At 35.9% G+C, this 20,058-nt stretch overlaps 1 protein-coding gene across 4 annotated transcripts in view; it reads left to right on the forward strand.

Moving 5' to 3' along the window:
* LOC127434742 (CYFIP-related Rac1 interactor B-like) overlaps positions 1-10,911 on the forward strand; it is a 103,259-nt gene extending 92,348 nt beyond the window's left edge. For all 4 annotated transcript variants that reach the window (XM_051687690.1, XM_051687691.1, XM_051687689.1 and 1 more), the window contains 6 exons: positions 4,973-5,050; positions 7,603-7,719; positions 7,849-7,928; positions 8,041-8,167; positions 8,362-8,432; positions 10,041-10,911. In XM_051687690.1, coding sequence (XP_051543650.1) covers positions 4,973-5,050; positions 7,603-7,719; positions 7,849-7,928; positions 8,041-8,167; positions 8,362-8,432; positions 10,041-10,104 — 537 coding nt within the window. In that variant the 3' untranslated portion in view covers positions 10,105-10,911. The remainder of the gene's footprint in view (positions 1-4,972; positions 5,051-7,602; positions 7,720-7,848; positions 7,929-8,040; positions 8,168-8,361; positions 8,433-10,040) is intronic.
* The last annotated feature ends 9,147 nt before the right edge of the window (positions 10,912-20,058 follow it).

Raw genomic sequence — 20,058 nt, forward strand, 5'->3', positions numbered from 1 at the left:
ATGTGCATTTATTTATCTATTTGGCAACTATAATGAGCAGTCAGACGGTCATTAATTACAAAATAAACACCAACAGAGCTCGCATAATTACATAGTTTCAACGTAAATCAACGTTTCATGTCCATTTATTTGTTTATTTGACAAGTAGTCTTGTAAAACACTGGTTAATGAGGAGTTAGACGGTAGTTTTCACAGAATAAACACCAACAGAACTCCGATGCAAACTGGTGGTGGATTTCAGCTGTTCAGCAATTTATTTCTTCTCACATAATTACATAATTTCAATGCAAATGAATATTTTATGTCCATGCTTTTATTTATTTGGTTCGTAGTCATGTAATATGTAGAATACTGTACAGTCAGCCGGTTGCTTTTGCAAAATAAACCCCTTCAGAGTGATATGATAGTCCTCTGCTTCGCGTCGGTGTCCTGATCCTCCTGTTGGGGTTCATTTTGCGATAACAACCATCTGACTGTACCTTATCCCTTTCTTGCAACATGTGTACCAGGTTTTAATTGTAAATTATTCATACATCATGGTAGTATTTGTTGTACTGTATTTATGCTGATTTAAAAATAAATACATAATAAAACGTATTACAGTAATGAGATTCTAATGAAAATCACCTTTGACAATAATGGGAATTACAAAAACAAAAAAACTGAAAAAGTAAAACATCCAGATGTAATGAGAATGTTGGAGGAAACGTGCTTAATGATAAATGTCACAATACAAAAAAATAATTGCTTTATTCAAAATATAATTTCTTATTTCTTTCTTTTGATTTTGATTCAGATGTGACCTACAGTAGTCATGTTTTTGTCAGATTCACCCATTTAGTGGTCTGTGAATAGAAATTATTCTTTAGTTTGATGTTTTCTAGAGAAAGGAAATGCGTTCGGTAGTTAAAAATGAGCTCAATTTGTAAGTTAGAATATTAATATTCAGCCTTTTGTTATGAGACTGACCATAATGTAATGCCTTAACAAGCTTCTACTTCTCACTAGTGACATGCTAATTGTGATTAGAGAGCAGCTAATGAGAAAATAATTTCTTTCCAGTTGCCCAAATCAGATACCGCCTCCCCAGGTGCTTTGCAATCCTTTCTCGACATTTAAGATCACAGGAAATAAGAGCTTTTTGATCCCATAGACTTGTTTTATTCTTTTATCATTTGCTTTAACACCTGCTGCTTCTTTTGTACCAGATTAACAATGCAAAACAGACATAATTAAAGTGGATGTGCTAAGAAGCCATGATGCTGAGCTATAGTGTGATTATTCTATTACTCTTTTTACAACTCCTTCGACACCGCTTGTCAAAACCTCAGACACTTACACGACCTTAAATGACCGAAGAGTAAACCACCTAATTTGTCCCGGGTTATGTGTCCAAAGAAATCAAATAATATTTTGTTTAGCTGGTGTCTTGTTTGTCTCAGGGCCAAACTAGCGCCTTGATTTCGGTATCTTTCTAATACAAATATTCATCCCGTTCACATACACCCCGATGCCCAGCGGCACAGAACTGAGAGGTCCCGAATTAAAGTTGATAGTAAACAGACTAAATACCAGCTCTCAGATGCAAATAGGCCTGGGCGAAATAGCTATTTGACGATATTTAATGTTTGTCTAGATGTTATGTAATTGTTTTGAAATGGATTAAAAAGTTTTTTTTAATTATTATTATTTCAGTCAGAGGAACCATAATTTCAACCGTATTTATTACCTATATACATGTTTATTAAACTATTTTAAAACATAAAAGAATGTCATGCAGAGACTTCAAGAACATTTTTAAGTGATTACAAAAACAAATTGTGGGATCGGAATTTTAAATCGATTTATGAAAACGGACAGTTTGAACTTAACCAGAAATTTATCTAACTTAACCAACTTTTGCCATTTTTGCTACTGAAGTTTAAATCAGAGACACTATTAAAACAAATCTGTTTTAACTCGTGCTGAAACAACTAATGTATAAAATCTAAAATATTCAATAATTAAAATAATCAACAACAAATTTCATTATAAATTAGTCGGATATTTGTATCATGTACAGAGAAGCCCTGGCAGTGAAGTCAGTTTACAGTAGCTTATTGAACACAATGTATAGAATGCAATGAAAAATGTATAATTTGTTTATTAAAACATTTGTTTTATTATCTTTTTATCTGATTAATCTAAGAAATATTCAGCAGATTTATCAAATACCAAAATAATCATTAGTTGCAGCACTATTCTTCATACTTGCAAGTTGTGAGACTAGAAGGGCTTACAAAACTAGTCAAATGATGACAGACTTGAGAAAACTTCATGGCCAAATAAAAAGCACATTAAAAGACTATATTCACTATATTGTCTAATTTTTATATCTGCAGCAAAATCATTGGGAATGTATCATGAATATTCAATGACTATATTGCCAAAAGTATTCGCTCACCTGCCTTTAGACGCATATGAACTTAAGTGACATCCCATTCTTAATCCATAGGGTTTAATATGACGTCGGCCCACCCTTTGCAGCTATAACAGCTTCAACTCTTCTGGGAAGGCTTTCCACAAGGTTTAGGAGTGTGTTTATGGGAATTTTTGACCATTCTTCCAGAAGCACATTTGTGGAGGTCAGACACTGATGTTGGACGAGAAGGCCTGGCTCGCAGTCTTCGCTCTAATTCATCCCAAAGGTGCTCTGTCGGGTTGAGGTCAGGACTCTGTGCAGGCCAGTCAAGTTCTTCCACACCAAACTCGCTCATCCATGTCTTTATGGACCTTGCTTTGAACACTGGTGTGCAGTCATGTTGGAACAGGAAGGGGCCATCCCCATACTGTTCCCACAAAATTGGGAGCATGGAATTGTCCAAAATCTCTTGGTATGCTGAAGCATTCAGAGTTCCTTTCACTGGAACTAAGGGGCCAAGCCCAGCTCTTGAAAAACAACCCCACACCATAATCCCCCCTCCACCAAACTTCACAGTTGGCACAATACAGTCAGACAAGTACCGTTCTCCTGGCAACTGCCAAACCCAGACTCGTCCATCAGATTGCCAGATGGAGAAGCGTGATTCGTCACTCCAGAGAACGCGTCTCCACTGCTCTAGAGTCCAGTGGCGGCGTGCTTTAGACCACTGCATCTGATACTTTGCATTGCACTTGGTGATGTATGGCTTGGATGCAGCTGCTCGGCCATGGAAACCCATTCCATGAAGCTCTCTACACACTGTTCTTGAGCTAATCTGAAGGCCACATGAACTTTGGAGGTCTGTAGCGATTAAATCTACAGAAAGTTGGCGACCTCTGCGCACTATGTGCCTCAGCATCCGCTGACCCCACTCTGTCATTTTACGTGGCCTACCACTTCGTGGCTGAGTTGCTGTCATTCCCAAATCGCTTCCACTTTGTTATAATACCACTGACAGTTGACTGTGGAATATATTTAGTAGCGAGGAAATTTCACGACTGGACTTGTTGCACAGGTGGCATCCTATCACAGTACCACGCTGGAATTCACTGAGCTCCTGAGAGCGGCCCATTCTTTCACAAATGTTTGTAGAAGCAGTCTGCATGCCTAGGTGCTTCATTTTATACACCTGTGGCCATGGAAGTGATTGGAACACCTGAATTCAATTATTTGGATGGGTGAGCGAATACTTTTGGCAATATAGTGTATCATCCAGCCCTAGATGCAACAATTCTTTGTTCACATGCATGTTATTTTAATGTTGCCTTTGGGTTTCATCAGCAGCTCATTTTCATAAAGTGGGTTTATATATGTTATCATTCTCTACTTAACAGTTGTTTTAATAACCTAATGTCTGGCACTATCTCTGTCCAAAATTCACTGAGCTGGTAATTTGTGATAATTAAAGGTGACCTTTGCTCTTGCAAATCCTAAAGAGGTCATTCCTTACCGTGACCTTTGTTCTCAAACCCAAATTCACTCTCATCTTGACGAGCACCCCCTTCAAATGTCACTGAATGTGCCCCCAACCGTAAACTGAACATGACTCTGTTCATTAAAGTATATTTATCCATCTGTCACGAGCAGCATATATACAGCAGCAGGGTTCAAGTTCAAACAATACATCTATTGGGAACAAACAGGTCCCAGACAGTCTAGGTCCTGACAGATAAAGATCGCTCTGATTATCTAAAGGATATGGTGCTCATTTAAGCAAAGCTTTAGCTAATGCTGTAAGTGTTCTCTTCCTTGTGTACCACACTGCATTGGTCTACTTCAGTCCTGTCACTGAATCCATACTATAGTTATTAATTGCTTGGAGATTTGCCTCCCTTTCAAACACACACATACATTTTTATTAGTGGTGCATGTTAAGGCAAGCATCACTGTTACTATTGATCTTACTTGGGGTCAGAGGTTTTATAAAATCTCATACCCTGAGTATTAAACCTTTGGCATGTAACTTGTCCAGCACCGTTTGTGCTACGGACACTAATTTTTCCATTTAATTATGTGTCTTATTGATTTATAGTGAAAAAGAAAACCTTAATAGTCTTGGAAAACCTGGAAATAACTGTACATTTTGAAATTATAATTCCCTGTCCTGGAAATGTCATAAAAATGTATAAAATCGTAAAGTCATGGAAATTTCAAGTTATGCACACTCCTAAAATATTTATTGGCTAAAAATTCCTCTTTGTGAGTGCTATCTCTAAAAATCTGTATCCAGTAATCACGAAAAAGTCATGAAAATCCATTGGTCAAACCTGAAATGTATTCCTTTTAAATCACATTATACTGGATTTCTTTCAATAAATATCTGTGTTCACTTAAGGCATTCACAAAAAAATGAGATAACTAATGAGATTTTATTATGTTCCTGTTTTAGAGGTTCATCAAAGCAAAATAAAAAAATTTCCTTGTACTCCCTGGAACCTACCAGGGTGCACACCTAGTTGGCAATTACTGCTCTATACTGACTAAAGACTTTGGGTTTTCATTATATTTCAGATGACAAATCCTGCCATTCAGAATGACTTCAGTTATTACAGGAGAACCCTGAGTCGAATGAGGATCAATAACGTTCCTGTGAGTTTCTCAAGAATAGAAACTGTCACCTCTCTATTGCTATGACTTTCCTTTAGTCTATTCTCTCATCTGCTCCCCTCTACATTTGCCAACTCCCTGTTTCTTTTTACCTTTTGGTGTAGTTCACCCAAAAATGAAAATTCTGTTAACATTTACTCACTCTTTTAACCCTTTTGTTGTGTTCCGGTCATTTTGACCTGGACAACTTTTTGTTTTTTTACTTAATCCAATTGGAATAAAATTCCTTGACTTTGTTCACACATGATATATGAAATCACAAAATTGACCATTTTCTTTACATTTATTTTATTTCACTTGTTGTATTATCGGTCAAAAATGACCGACCATTGGAAATGAATGGATTAGACTACAAAATACAGAAATATTAAGTGTTCAGGAGCATCCCAATCCTTTAGATTAGCACATACGTGGATGTGTTTTTGCACACACAAAGTTCACTTGGACACACACAAACAAATACACACACACACATCGTGTGTTGAGCACCCTCTTGTGCATCATCTTTCCATGTACACTCTTTGAGGAATATTTCAAGATCTACTTATCATATGTTGCGTTTGAATCAAGTTATGATATGTCATTATCTAAGTTACATGTATGCTTCAGGAAGTAATGGAAAAACGTGACAAAAAGACACTTCTGTTTATTGTATTGATGTGTCTGTGGGAATTTCATACACTAATACTCACTGCAGTTTTGCCTTTGAGTGAATCAAATTTGCTATTGCATTCTACTAATAGAGGCCTTTCCAATGATATGTATGTAACACATGGCTATCTCATATTTTTGTGGTTTTACCAATTCTGAATATAATTGTTGTGATAAATTAGCAAATGATGAGAACGAAACGGTTCTAATTTGTCAGCAAAATAAAAAGCATTATTAAGGAATTGGTAGGATCAGCTATGCATTGTAAACAACAGATTCTAGGCTTTAAAATGACATCTATTTTGTTAGATCAGATCAAGCAAGTGGTTATTAATTAATTACGCATTATTTTATATATATATATATATATATATATATATATATATATATATATATATATATAAATATGTTACAAAAAGGAGTACAAAACCTCTTAGTCATAATTACTAAAAAAGTAGTTGATAAAAAGATCTAATGCATTATCTTGTTATAATATTGCAATATGAGAGATTTATAAACAATCTTAGTGGGCCTGTCATTTTTGACTGGGAACACAAAATGTGTTAGCACAAAATGAACACAACACGAGTGTTAAAGGTACCCTTTTGAGGGGGTATCACCAATTTTATACAAACCCCTGTTTTTACTTAACTAACACACCTATCTTTCTTTCTCACTCACATACTCTGCCACTTGCACTTACCATGCCTCAGGGGACCACTAAGGACCCAAACAGAAAATGGTCTCCCACTGGGAGAGCGAGTGAGTTCGTAGTTGCTCACTGAAGTGTAATGAGGTGCACCAGTATGGTGTGGCACCTGATCTGTGGTCCTCCCCAGAGACATTCAGATCTCATAGGACTAAATAATCTGATCTGAGACGGACCTAGCACATACCCTTAAAGGGCACCATGTAGTTCAGATACCTTGTTTAGTCAAGTGGTGCTGGTTTTCCCCTCATTCTCCCAGACTGAATTCAGAAGCCCACCATAACCCCCCTGGGCTCTCCCACTGAAAGAAAGCTAAATTAATCACTCTAGAGGCTAGCGCTTTGCACATCTGCCTCTGGCCCCATTTAAGACTATTGTTTAATATTTGAACGTATTTTTAGACTCGAAACACCAGAATGTGCAGGTGTATGCAGTTTACTGTAAGTAAAACCGCTCGTTTATGAAATAAAATAATTTTGTTGTTTTTTTTGGTTATCCTCATTTCGGAGTTGATGTGTTTTGCTCATATTAATGGCTTTCTAAATTAGCCTAGACTTTTATTCAGCAGAATACAGTCCCCCTTACCGTCCGTAGAATTGGATTTCATAGTGCTGCAGATCTTTTAAAATATTAAAGACGTATTTTGTGAAGGGAACTAAAGCTTAATTCTCTTTTTATGTCTGAGCACGTCTTCACTTTTCCCATTTGTGTTCAATTCACTGTTCCTCTGCCCGGAATCCATCTATCCCATTAACCGACAGGAATTGCTGTATTCTGGGACTTTCCACGGTTACTCAGGTTATGACAGCAGAGAAATCATCTGAAAATGCCATATTTGATGGGCATGCCCATGTCTGTGGTGAACCCATAATTTGTCCAACACTCTTTCCCTGTCCTTCTGAGCAGAAAGGTTGAGAACATCAGTGCATAATAGAGGGAATAATTTTTTAATATGCATTACATAAAAGTCGTATTAGAGTTTTTGGACTGATTTTCACCTGAGAAATTGGGCCACTGAGCAAAAGCCTCTTGGAAGCATATGCATCCTCAGATTTCTCTCTTTATGAACTGCTGTTAACTTCAACATGCATTAGCATCATCTTGCCATACTTTGACAGTAGCTGTTTTTGCTTTCCTTCATTGATATGTTTTTTGTATTTTTTTGTCTATGTAGGCAGAGGGAGAAAACGAGGTGAATAATGAACTGGCCAATCGGATATCTCTATTTTATGCTGATGCCACACCTATGCTGAAGACATTAAGTGATGGCACAACAAAGTTTGTATCTGAGGTAAAAAAAAAAAGAAAATTTCTCTACAGTTAAAACTGTCCATATTTCCTCACAAAGACATTTCTTAAGAATGCATTTTATTGTTTTTGCACAATAAACAATAGCTTATTGTCTTTGTTTGCCAAACAGAATAAGAACTTGCCCATTGAAAACACCACAGATGTATTAAGCACTATGGCAAGTGTGTGCAAAGTTATGTTGGAAACCCCGTAAGTCTACCATTTCCTTTTTACAGATGGAAAAGTATAAAAAGTCAGTTGAATCCACTAGAAATCCACTATGTGAAATATTTATTCACACGCATATTCTCTGATTATTCAGAGAGTATCGTAGCCGATTCACCAGCGAGGAGACCGTTTCTTTCTGTCTGCGTGTCATGGTGGGGGTCATCATCCTATACGACTACGTCCATCCCGTCGGCGCATTCGCAAAGTCTCCCAAAATAGACGTGAGTAAAACCATCACTTCTTGTTACAGCAAACCCACCTCTGAAGTTCTTTCCCTGGGGGACTGACACTGACTCACAATCATAGTGCTTAGATAACATGGTGATGGCTCTCTCACAGCATCTTGACTTATCAGTTTGAGGATTGTCATTTTAGTGCCACTTTAACCATGGCTGCTTTTTGCCCCCCCAAACAGATGAAAGGCTGTATTAAAGTGCTCCGAGATCAGCCACCAAACAGTGTGGAAGGTCTACTAAATGCTCTCAGGTACCACTTTGAACAAAACAACATTGGTAACACTTTACAATAAGGTTACATTTGTTAACATTAGTTATGAACGAACAATGAGCAATACACTTTTTTATAGCATTTATTAATCTTTGTTAATGTTAGCTAATACAAATACAATTGTTCATGTTAGTTCAGAATGCTTTAACTAATACAACTTTTGGTTTTAAAAATGTATTAGTATATGTTGAAAATTAACATTAACCATGATTAAGAAATGCTGTAAAAGTACTGCTCATTGTTGGTTCAAGTTAACTAATGTTGTTAACTAACGTTATCAAACGGAACTTTACTGTAAAGTGTTACCAAAACATGCAATACTGTACTGTATATCTAACATAATTTTGTCATTTTACAGTGTTTTAAATACAAATCAAAGATTGTATTCATGGAGCACGTTTACATGCACACAAATGCGCTGTTACTATAATTGCTGAAAAAAACTAAAAAAAAAAAACCTGCTTATTCAAAAAATATGACAATGCAAGAAAACTACGTTTGCATGAGATTTGAAAACGTCAGGTCATTCTTTGCTATTGAGGTCAAAATGTAAACAGTCAACACTTGTGCACATTGGATAAGCTAGTAGGAATGCGGTGTTTACAGCAACAAAAAATTGGGTGATGGACAAAAATCTAGTTGTGCCGATCAGTTTCTGCTTAAACGGGTAATGACTTTCATAGGTTTTCCTTAATGACAACACACGTTGTTGGTTTATTAAGCATAATTGCTGTAAGATTGTGCAACATGCTCATTTATGTGCAAGGATCCAGAGTTGCCAGTGGTGGGTGAATTGAGAAAAAACAAATATACATACTGTATGAATAATAAACATGAATATATAAACCATTACATATAATGTATAAAAGAATAAATATAATAATTTAGCATTTTTTTTTTTATTACAAATATACTGTATTTTTCTCGCTATGACAGTGGGACTATTTAGTTGTATTCTTTGCATATTAGTGACAAACAGCGCAGAGCATTGTGTCACTCGTAGTCACAAAAACGTGAAGATGTATTATGATTATGTTATGATTATGAATACTCTAATGTAAAAATGTTCACCTAAGTAAAAATTGTTCTGAGACAGGTGAGTCTCATCTGTTGCGATGTTTTCTTCAGTAGACTGTTTTAGACTTTGATTTCAGTCGCTCACATCAGTGAGGGTCCGACTGTTATTGTTACAGTTTTAATTAAACCATATATTATGCTGCAGTGCCTAATAAAGTTAACGACTAACTTATGAGTAACATTTTATTAACTCGCCCAAGCCAATTTTTACTCTTATTTAGCACTTGGCGAGTAATGATTTTGGACCCTTTTTATGCGATTGCTGACTATCGTGTAAAAAAAAGAAAAGTGTTATCAATGTTCAGTTTATCTGAACATAAGGTCTGACATTGTAACCTTTATTCTGAAAAAGGGGATCATGATTATGTTCTGTTGAACAGTAATCTATAGGAAGTTTAGTTCATCAGAACTGTACTTGTTTTGGCATCAGTGCTACAGATTGCTTGATTTGTATGCCCCATGACAAAATACTGCAGGTCAAATATTTAATAATTAACGTCTTGTGTGCAGGTACACAACAAAACATCTTAACGATGAGTCAACCAATAAGACCATAAAAAGCATGCTGCAGTAGCAGCAAGCTCTGGGACGTACACAACTGGCCTCAAGTACATGCTCAGGAGATGCCCCCCCTCCCCCCCCACCGGACTGAAGCGATGCACAGAATGGTTTTAATTTTTTTATTAAACATAAAAGAATCAGACAAAAGCATCTCTTTTCTTTCTTGTTTTTACTAAGCAGATGCTACTGGCATTATGTGTGGTTTTCTGTGCCAAAATGGTTTTGCTGAAATCCTTGTTTTTAACATTTCTGAAATACAGTCATGCTACTGATGGCAGCTACTGTATGAAAGCATTGTTAGGTTATGTTTGTGGTTATTGTTTTAATTTAGCTTTTTTCCCTGTAAAAGGGTGTTTTGACTTGAACATAAAAAATATCTATATAATATCTATATGATCTAGATATACACATTATATTAAAAGAGAGAAATATATTATTTTTGTTTAAATTAATATTTAATGTTACATCCACTGCATGGCGACATGATTAAATTTCTTCTATATAAAAGATTCAAATTCATTTGTCTGCTTGATTGTGCAAAAGAAAAGGTGTTTAAATTATGTTTTGAAATAAAATGGTACTTTCATATTAAAAAGTGGAGATTAATTGATAGATCTTTTCATATCTTTTATATTTTTTTATAGTTCTTGATTTATTTTGTTTTTTTCCTTAGGTGTTATAATTTTCTGTTTTTTTTGTTTTTGTTTTTTGTCTGAAAAATTGCTTTCAAAAACTGTGATAGGCTGTAATCTTTTTTGTCAGATGTGATGACTTGAATATGATCTTGAGATGAAATAAAATGCTTTCATTTTTTTTATAATTGTTTGTTTACTATTTTAAATGCTTCGTAGCCAAGGTATATGCAAACAAAGGCTGCTTTTATTTGGTGTTATGCAAATCAACTGTGGTGATGCACTACTAAACATATGGTAACTCTTACTGGTGTAAGGGATTGTGCTTGGCTGCATGTTTGCACTGATGCTAATATTCACTGCACCACTTCTACAAATTCTTTTACCAAATCAAAGTGCTGTTCTGATTTATGCGGTTATAATATTTATCTGTATAATATTACATTTTTGTTTGGGGGAATTTTTTTTACTCTGTTATGTGAAAATCACCAGCCAGTTTGAACATGCTTGAATCAAGAATGGATACAGTCTACTGTGTATATATAGATATATATATAGAGAGAGAGAGAGGGGAGGGTGTGGTCATAGGCTGTAACTCTGCAGTAAGTAAGGGCATGGATGAAGGTCAGAAAGGATGGAGAGAGACAGACACTGTGAACAGCTGTGGGTGGGCACTGCAGGTCTCTCTGCATTCTGACAGTGGACCTCTTGGGCTTGTGGAGGAAGAGACAGAGTTTCAGGGTGTGTCCTGTATCCATGCAGTTTTGCTGGGTTTAGGGACCAAGAGTGCAGATGTTGAAAAATAGTTCAAGAAAGCAGGTCATGTTGTGCAGCACCACTCAAATGTTTTAAAGAGAAAAGGATCAGAGTTCTTGCAAAAATCTCTAAATGTCAGAGAATAAAAAAAAATAAATAAAAAAAACACAAAAGTCCCAAATGAAGAGTTGAAATGAGTGTGTATTAAAAATAATAATAATAAATAAATACATTGACACGGTAAAACATCAAGTAATGTTGTTGTAGTGCTTTCAATATAGCATAGGGTGAATCAAATTTACAAATCACTCCTTTTTATTAATGTTAGCATTATTCTTTTTCACAATTGGGGATGTAAATGAAATTTTAAAAAGTCATAAAAATAGTAAAGTTTATATAATTTTTTGAAGTTATGCTCCGTATAAACAGGCTAGAAATTTCTCTTTGTGAATGCAATCTCTATCAAATGATTTCAAAATATTCTTATCCAGTAATCATGAACAACTGGAAAAGTCTTGGAAGTTTGTGACCAAAAGGGATAGGAACCTGGTCAATATGTGAAATGTTGGGTGGCAACGAGCATATTTTTGTACCCATTTACATTAATATTTTATTACTAATGATTCAGTGACTGAAATTGTGATCACAGGGTGCAGTTGAGTGAACACAAGTGAGGAATTTGACACTAATTTCTTGAATTTAGGATCTCAACGTGCACTTTTTCATCACAAGGTTTATTACGAAAGAATAAACAACGAGTGTTCCAGTTTCCCATTTCAAATTCTATCTTTAAAGGTGTGTAATTTTATCAGTATTACAATTCTTTTGTCTGTCCCAGCATAATATGAGACAACTATAAGAAAGCCATCTGTTGGTTGATTTCTTAGAAAAGCTTAAGTGTTGCACTTTCAAAACATGACCTTGTTTTCCCGCCCAGCCCAAAACAGCAGCATTAGCTCAAGCAATAGCGTGAGTTTGGGGTGGCACTATCTGTTTGGCCAACCGATGGCAGATGGGGCGAGTGTTCGGGGAACCTGTATGAAAAGAATCATTATTACAATTCCCTTCGGTGATAGTGACACAAAAATTACTCACTTGGCCTTTAATAATACAGCAGAAGACAAACCAGGTTTATGAGCTCTTGTTCTGTTTGTAGATGTTATGTGGGTAATAATTATCAAACTTTGTATCAGAGGTTGTTATGAAATTTCTGTGTTTGAATAAGTTATTAGGAAGGATGAGAAATAATTTACAATCAATGGGTAAGTGTGGGATCAGCCTTGTGTTGTAACTTAATATAGATAATCGCATTAATGTATAGATCATTATCTAAATTTAATAGTAAAGTTCCCTTTTCGAAATTCATTGGTAAAGCCTCGGAAAGGTTTTTGAAGGGTTCAGTACAGTTTATTCTTTTAGAGACTGTTATTTATGAACGCAGCATTGAAATGATTATCAGTGGACTGCGCAGCTGTTGATGTTGTTGTGAACTCTCTTTCAACAGGCCTATCTCCAGACAGCAGATATACAGTATGTACCTTTTCCAACTGATCCTTAGGTAAGAGTGCTTATTTATTTTAAAAGTTCTGTAGGACTGAAAGTGCAAACATAATTATTGCTTTGTCAGGATGCGAATTAGACAATGCCTTTCACTGGGGTTGACTTTTTCAAAGGTATTTCAGCTTTTTAAAAATAATTTTAAACATCTAAAGAATATTCGTCATTTGCCAAGTCAAGTCAAATTTATTTGTATAGCGCTTTTCAAAACAGGCGTGTTCAAAGCAGCTGTACACTAAATTATGCTATAACAGAAAACAAATGAATATAATGCCAATATTAGTTATTTATGTTTAGAAATATTAAAATGAGTAAACGAAGTAAGTATTGGGTCAATGGTTAAACAAGATTATTTTGTATGAACTATAAGTTTTAGTGTTGAAGTCCTTGAAGTCATCCCGAATTAACTGAAGAAATACACGTAGATGCATTGTCCCTTGATTTTGGCTGATGAAGGCTTTTGTTAGTGGTTAATTCTTTTTTTTTTTTTTTTAAGACAGTGTTGTTCGTCCTTTGACCAAGTTGATATGGGTATCATTCAGTGAGGAACATCGCAGTCTGGCTAGAAGCTTATGGCAGGTAATTTTGCTGAACTCCTGAGCCCATGCTTCAGGCAGTGGCTCGTGAAGGATCCTATGTCTTTGAGTTTGCATCAATTCATCCTCTGTGAAGTCTGTTTTAGTAGACTGAAGTGAAGTCTGGCTGGCACATTCTGCAGTTGGTCATCATCACTCAGCGAGACAGTAGGAATAGGACATCAGGCAGGACCGGAGATGGATCTGGCAGTCTCTGGTAACCTCGGGATATAATCCCAAGGTTTAGACAGGGAAAGAAATAGAATAAAATGTGCATAAATGCCATTCACTTTAAAGCAGGTTTAAAGAATAAGAGAAGTGTTTTCGGTTCCGGCAGACCTAACTAAAGCAGCATAACTATGAATTGAGGGATAAATTAGGTGTATTCATGGCTGAATAGATAAGTCTTTAGTCTAGACTTGAACTGAGGGAGTGTGTCTGAGTTCCAAACACTGCTAGGTAGACTTTTCCATAGTTTATGAGCCAAATATGCTAAAGATCTCCCTCTTTTTGTGGATTTTGATAATCTTGGTATTGTTAACAGGTACGGAGTTTTGCGATCGTAGTGAGCGTGATGGATTATAGTGTGACAGAAGGTCACTTAAGTACTTTGGAGCTAGACCATTCAAAACTTTGAAAGTAATTAACAGAATTTTTAAATTAATATGAAACTTAACAGGTAGCCAATGTAACGCAGATAAAATGGGGCTGATATGATTGTATTACTTGGTTCTAGTTAGCTCTCTAGCTGCTGCATTTTTAACCAACTTAAGTTTATTTATTAAACCTGCAGAACATCCACCTAGTAATGCATTACAATAATCTAGTCTTGAGGTCATGAAGGTATGAATTCGTTTTTCGGCATCAGAAACAGATAGCTTGTGTTGTAACTTAGCAATATTTCTGAGGTGGAAGAGTGCAGTTCTACAAACATTGGAAATTTGATTTTCAAAGGACAGATTGGTATCAAATATAACACCTCCATTTTTTGCTGTAGAAATTGACATTACGGTAAATCCATCAAGAGTCAGATTATATTTTAGCATCTTATTTTTTTTTTTAGTTTTTTGTTCCAACAACTAGTACTTCTGTTTTATTGGAATTAAGTGGAAGGATATTTCTAGCCATCCACTCTTTGATATCATTTATACACTCTGTTAATTTGTAAAATTGTGAAATTTCATTGGATTTCGAAGAAATATAAAGTTGGGTATCGTCAGCATAATAGTGAAAACTAATTCCATGGTTCCTGATAATGTATCCAAGGTGGAGCATATATAAGGAGAAAAGAGTTTCAGAGGCCCTAAAACTGATCCCTGTGGCACTCCTTACTTTAATTTGATCTGACAGTTCCTCATTTACACAAAGTGGTAGCGGTCAGAGAAATAGGACCTAAACCAAGCGTCCACAAATGCCAACATAATTCTCAAGTCTATCCAAGAGAATGGCATGATCTGTGGTGTTGAAGGCAGCACCAGTTTCTAAGAGCACTAGAAAAGAAATGCAGCCGCAATCAGATGATAAGAGCAAGTCATTTGATGCCACATTAGCACAGTTTATTCTTTCGCCGTGATAAAAAACATTGAAAGACTTTTTAAATAAACTTGCAGTAATTTTTGCCTTACAGAAGCTACTGTTACAAGAAAAACCCTGTTGAAACCTATATATTCTTGTATGAAATAAATAATTATGTACTTTAAAGACTTTTAATACCCCCCAACCTTTAGTTTTGACTTCCTTTGGCAGGGTTCAAACTTTAATTAGGGTGGCCTGAGCCCCCCATAATTCGCACCTTTCCCTTTGTCTCCAAAAGTATGCTTTTACACTTTTAATACTAAGTACCACTTTCACTTTGTGATAAACCTTACAGCTCATCTCTCCCTCTTCTTAATTCATTGATACTTTTTAAAGTGTGTCACGCATTGGTGTGACCCCATGTAGTAAGAGGTGTGGATATGAAACTGTTACTATACAGTTCCTGAGAATTCACAAGCCAAGAACAGACACATGCTATCTCATGACACAAAAAATGGTAAACCACAAGACTGTTACTTGCCAAATCTCACAACTTTTAGTATTTATTAAAAGACTTTGCAAAGAGGAAGGTCTTGTTCTTACAAAATTCATGTTCACAAAGGTCAACATAGGACAGTTACTATCAAGAAATATGCTAGAACTCATTCATGATATTCAGATCTGTCTGAGGATGGACCAAATTATTCATCTTTTAAATTCTTGCCAAAACAGATGAATATGGCAGTTTGATTTGTTAAATGTCAGAAACCTGTCCTTTCATCATGTACCTAAGCATAGTTTTAAAATTGTTTTAAAACCCATAAGCTGGCTAACTAAACACCATTTTAAAGGAATATTTTACCCAAAAATGAAAATTATGAAAATTACTCAGCCTCATGCTAACGCAGATGTGTATAATTTTCTTTCTTCTGCTGAACACAAAAATGTTTTGAAGAATATCTTCATTATATATGTCCATTCAATGCAAGTGAATGGTAACAAAAACATTGAAGCACTGAAAAAAGTAATCCAAATGACTCCAGTGGTTAAATCCATGTCTTCAGAAGCAATATGATAGGTGTGGGTGAGAAACAGATCAATATTTAAGTCCCTTTTTACTATAAATCTCCAATTTCACATTCACTTCCACATTATTCTTCTATGTTTTTTTGGCAATTCACATTCTTCGTGCATTTCGCCACCTACTGGTTGGCGCTGGTCAAAGGTGGAGATTTATAGTAAAAAAAGGACTTAAATCTTGATCTGTTTCTGACCCACACCTATCATAGAACTTCTTAAGACAATGATTTAACCACTGGAGTCATGGATTTCTTTTATGCTGCCTTTATGTGCTTTTTGGAGCTTCAAATTTCTGGCCACCATTCATTTACAAAACAAAAAACAAAAAATCTTCAATTGTGTTCTGCAGAAGAAAGAAAGTCATACACATCTGGGATGGTATGAGGGTGAGTAAGTGAGTATTTTCATTTTTGGGTGAACTATTCCTTTAAGGCATAATATGTGCACTTGCAACGCTAAGGCTGTTCCAAAAGGTAGGCAGCAACATCATACTGCATTCTTTAACATCCACACTAATACGTTTTGATTTTTCTATTTTTATGCCTCTCAGGTAGAATATGCCACTTGATACAGTTTGATACAGCAGTCAGTAGAAATGTCTATTAATGTTGCAACCAACTATACAGCTCGGGGACCTCCAGTGATTTAATCACTGTCAGTGTGAATGCACCTTTGAAGGAAGATTCCTATATACGCAGTAGACAGCATCATTTTGGAACAGAGCTCCTGTCTTTGTTTCATACCATTCTGATATTCATGCACATGGTTTTAGTTCACCAGTGACGTGACTGAGACTTAAAAAGGCTTCTGTTGTTTGAGTAGACAGTGAACACCGTAGAGGATGTGGTTGGATGTGGGGCCCCTCACAAAGTGCCGGCCCTGTCAGCATACAGCCAGAGGTGCAATTTACACATCAACAACTGCAGGACTCTCTCTCACCCTTTACACCCACACACTGACGGGAAGTCTCAGTTTTTCCACAGTTATGTGAATATATGGCCATCTAAAGAGTATTGTCATCTAAAAAGCATGGGGTTTATCGCAAGCCCTTTTGACATTTAATCACGTGCAGGATATGAATTATAAATATCTACAATTCAATTTTCACTAGTTGCTAATGCTAATTCTTGATATTAGCAATGGACCTTCTGCACAGTAGTGCCATCTTTAATATTTGACAGGAATAAAACAAGGATGAGGTTGTACTGTTCTTCTTTAAAGTGTTTTGGATCGTTCCACTGATGAAAACACATCTTTTAAAAAAAATTCAGTTGACAAAATGTACAGAAAAAAAGAGTTAATTAGGTGTGATCTTGGAGATTTACACACGGGATGTCATTGAAGAGACTATAAGTCTATCCCTCAGCCTCGTTTTCATTCACGTGAAAAATCTAATATGTCGCTACTGTGAATAAGGTCTATGGAATTACAACTAGTGAAAATGCTCATTCTTGATAATATTAACCTTCCTGACACCCGAGTATCACTGTTGATTTTCCCTTGATTTGGAAGTAGTAGCACCTAATAAGCAAGATTAAATTAAATAAATAAATAATAAATAATAATAATCTAGGGCAAATAGTTTTCCTAAAAATTGATTTACACATATGTGGACAATGGGACTAAGTTGTGAAATTTTAAATAATACCAAGTTATAGAAAGTCAGATATTTTACTAGTAGAATTTCACATTTATTTGTCATTCTCTTCTGCTCAAAGTATAATTACAGATATCTATAATTAATTTCTTACTTGCTGAAATTCCAAATGCACATATCAGCTATTTACTTCTTAATAGTAAAAATGTTTGATATCAGTAATTACATTGTTACTAGTGCCAATATCTATTCCTGATATTAACCATTAAAATATACATCTAGTAAAAATGCTCATTTTTAATATCTGTAAATATATTCCAACATGTTAGATTTGGTATTTCAGATATCTGGAAATGGGTTTTAGATGACAATAAATTGAAGAGTAAAGACATCTTAAAAGTAGGAGTGTCAATTTAAAGTGTAAATTTAGTGTGGTTAATGTTCTAAAAAACAACACATTAAAAAATATTTTGCAATGAATCATTCCTCCTGACCCATACGTAAATTCCATAATTAAAGTACGATTTCCTGCCATAAGAGCCACATCAGCATGGGGCAGTCAGCATGCCTCAACAAACCTCAGTAGCAGCGTTGCGACAGAATGAGAGCCAGGATTACATAACAAATGGACGAAGCACAACAGAATGCAGGGAACTCATTTTAACTTGACACAGCATCCTAAAAACTTGATGTTTATGACACTGAAAACCAGTGAGATTCTCCAAAAGCATTTGTCTGACGAATGTGTACGTAGATGTCAATATAATAAAATAATAGCACAGACAGAACCTAAGAGCACCTCTTGTGAGAACAGGAAAGTATGCTTATGTTCAATGATATGGGAATAAAACAAACAAAATATTGACTTCTAAAGCTACTTTTTGTATAGTCTAATCAATAGTTTACTCATCTGCCACAATATTACAGTATATTTCAATCTGAATATATATATATATATATATATATATATATATATATATATATATATATATACACACAGTGCATTCATAAAGTATTCAGATCCCTTCATTTTTTTTCACATTTTGTTATGTTGCAGCCTTACTGTATGCTAAAATGCTTTAAATTATTATTATTTTTAAATCAATCAATATTCCATACCCCATAATAACAAAGCAAAAAACTGATTTTTTTTATAACTTTGCAAATTTATTAAAAAGAAAAAAACTGAAATATCACATTGACATAAGTATTCAGACCCTTTGCTATGACACTTGAAATTTAGCTCAGGTGCATCCAAATTCTCTGGATCATCTTTGAGATGTCTCTACACTTCGATTGGAGTCAACTTGTGGCAAATTCAATTGATTGGACATGCTTTGGAAAGGCACACACCTGTCTATAAAAGGTCTCAGAGCTGAAAATGCATATCAGAGCAAAAACCAAGTCATGAGGTCAAAGGAATTTCCTGCAGAGCTCAGAGACAAGATTGTGTCGAGGCACAGATCTGGGGAAGGCTACAAAACATTTCAGCTGCATTGAAGGTTCCCAAGAGCACAGTGGCCTCCATAATTCTTAAATGGAAGAAGTTTGGAACAACAGGACTCTTTCTAGAACAGGCTGCCTGGCCAAACTGAGCAATCGAGGGAGAAGGGCCTTGGTAAGAGGGGTGACCAAGAACCCGATGGTCACTCTGGTTGAGCTCCAGAGATCATGTGTGGAGATTAGAGAAACTTGCAGAAGGACAACCATCACTGCAACACTCCACCGATCTGGGCTTTATGGGCTATCAGTGCAAGACACATAAAAGCCCACTTGAAATGTGCAAAAAAGCACCTAAAAGACTCTCAGACTGTGAGAAACAAGATTCTCTAGTTTGATGAAACTAAGATTGAACTGTTTGGCCTCAATCCCAAGCGTCATGTCTGGAGGAAACCAGGCACTGCTCATCACCTGTGCAATACCATCCCAACGGTGAAGCATGGTGGTAGTAGCATCATGCTCTGGGTGTGTTTTTCAGCGGCAGGGACTGGGGGACTGGTCAGGGTTGAAGGAAAGCTGAATGCAGCAAAATACAGAGATATCCTTAATGAAAACCTGGTCCAGAGCTCTCAGGACCTCAGACTGGGCTGAAGATACACCTTTCAACAGGACTATGACCCTAAGCACACAGCCAAGACAATGCAAGAGTGGCTTAGGGACAACTCTGTAAATGTTCTTAAGTGGCCCAGCTAGAGCCCGGACTTGAACCCAATTGAACATCTCTAGAGAGACCTGAAAATGTCTGTCCACCGACG

The sequence above is a fragment of the Myxocyprinus asiaticus genome, chromosome 44 (genome assembly GCF_019703515.2).
Source record: "Myxocyprinus asiaticus isolate MX2 ecotype Aquarium Trade chromosome 44, UBuf_Myxa_2, whole genome shotgun sequence".
Taxonomy (NCBI): Eukaryota; Metazoa; Chordata; class Actinopteri; order Cypriniformes; family Catostomidae; genus Myxocyprinus; species Myxocyprinus asiaticus.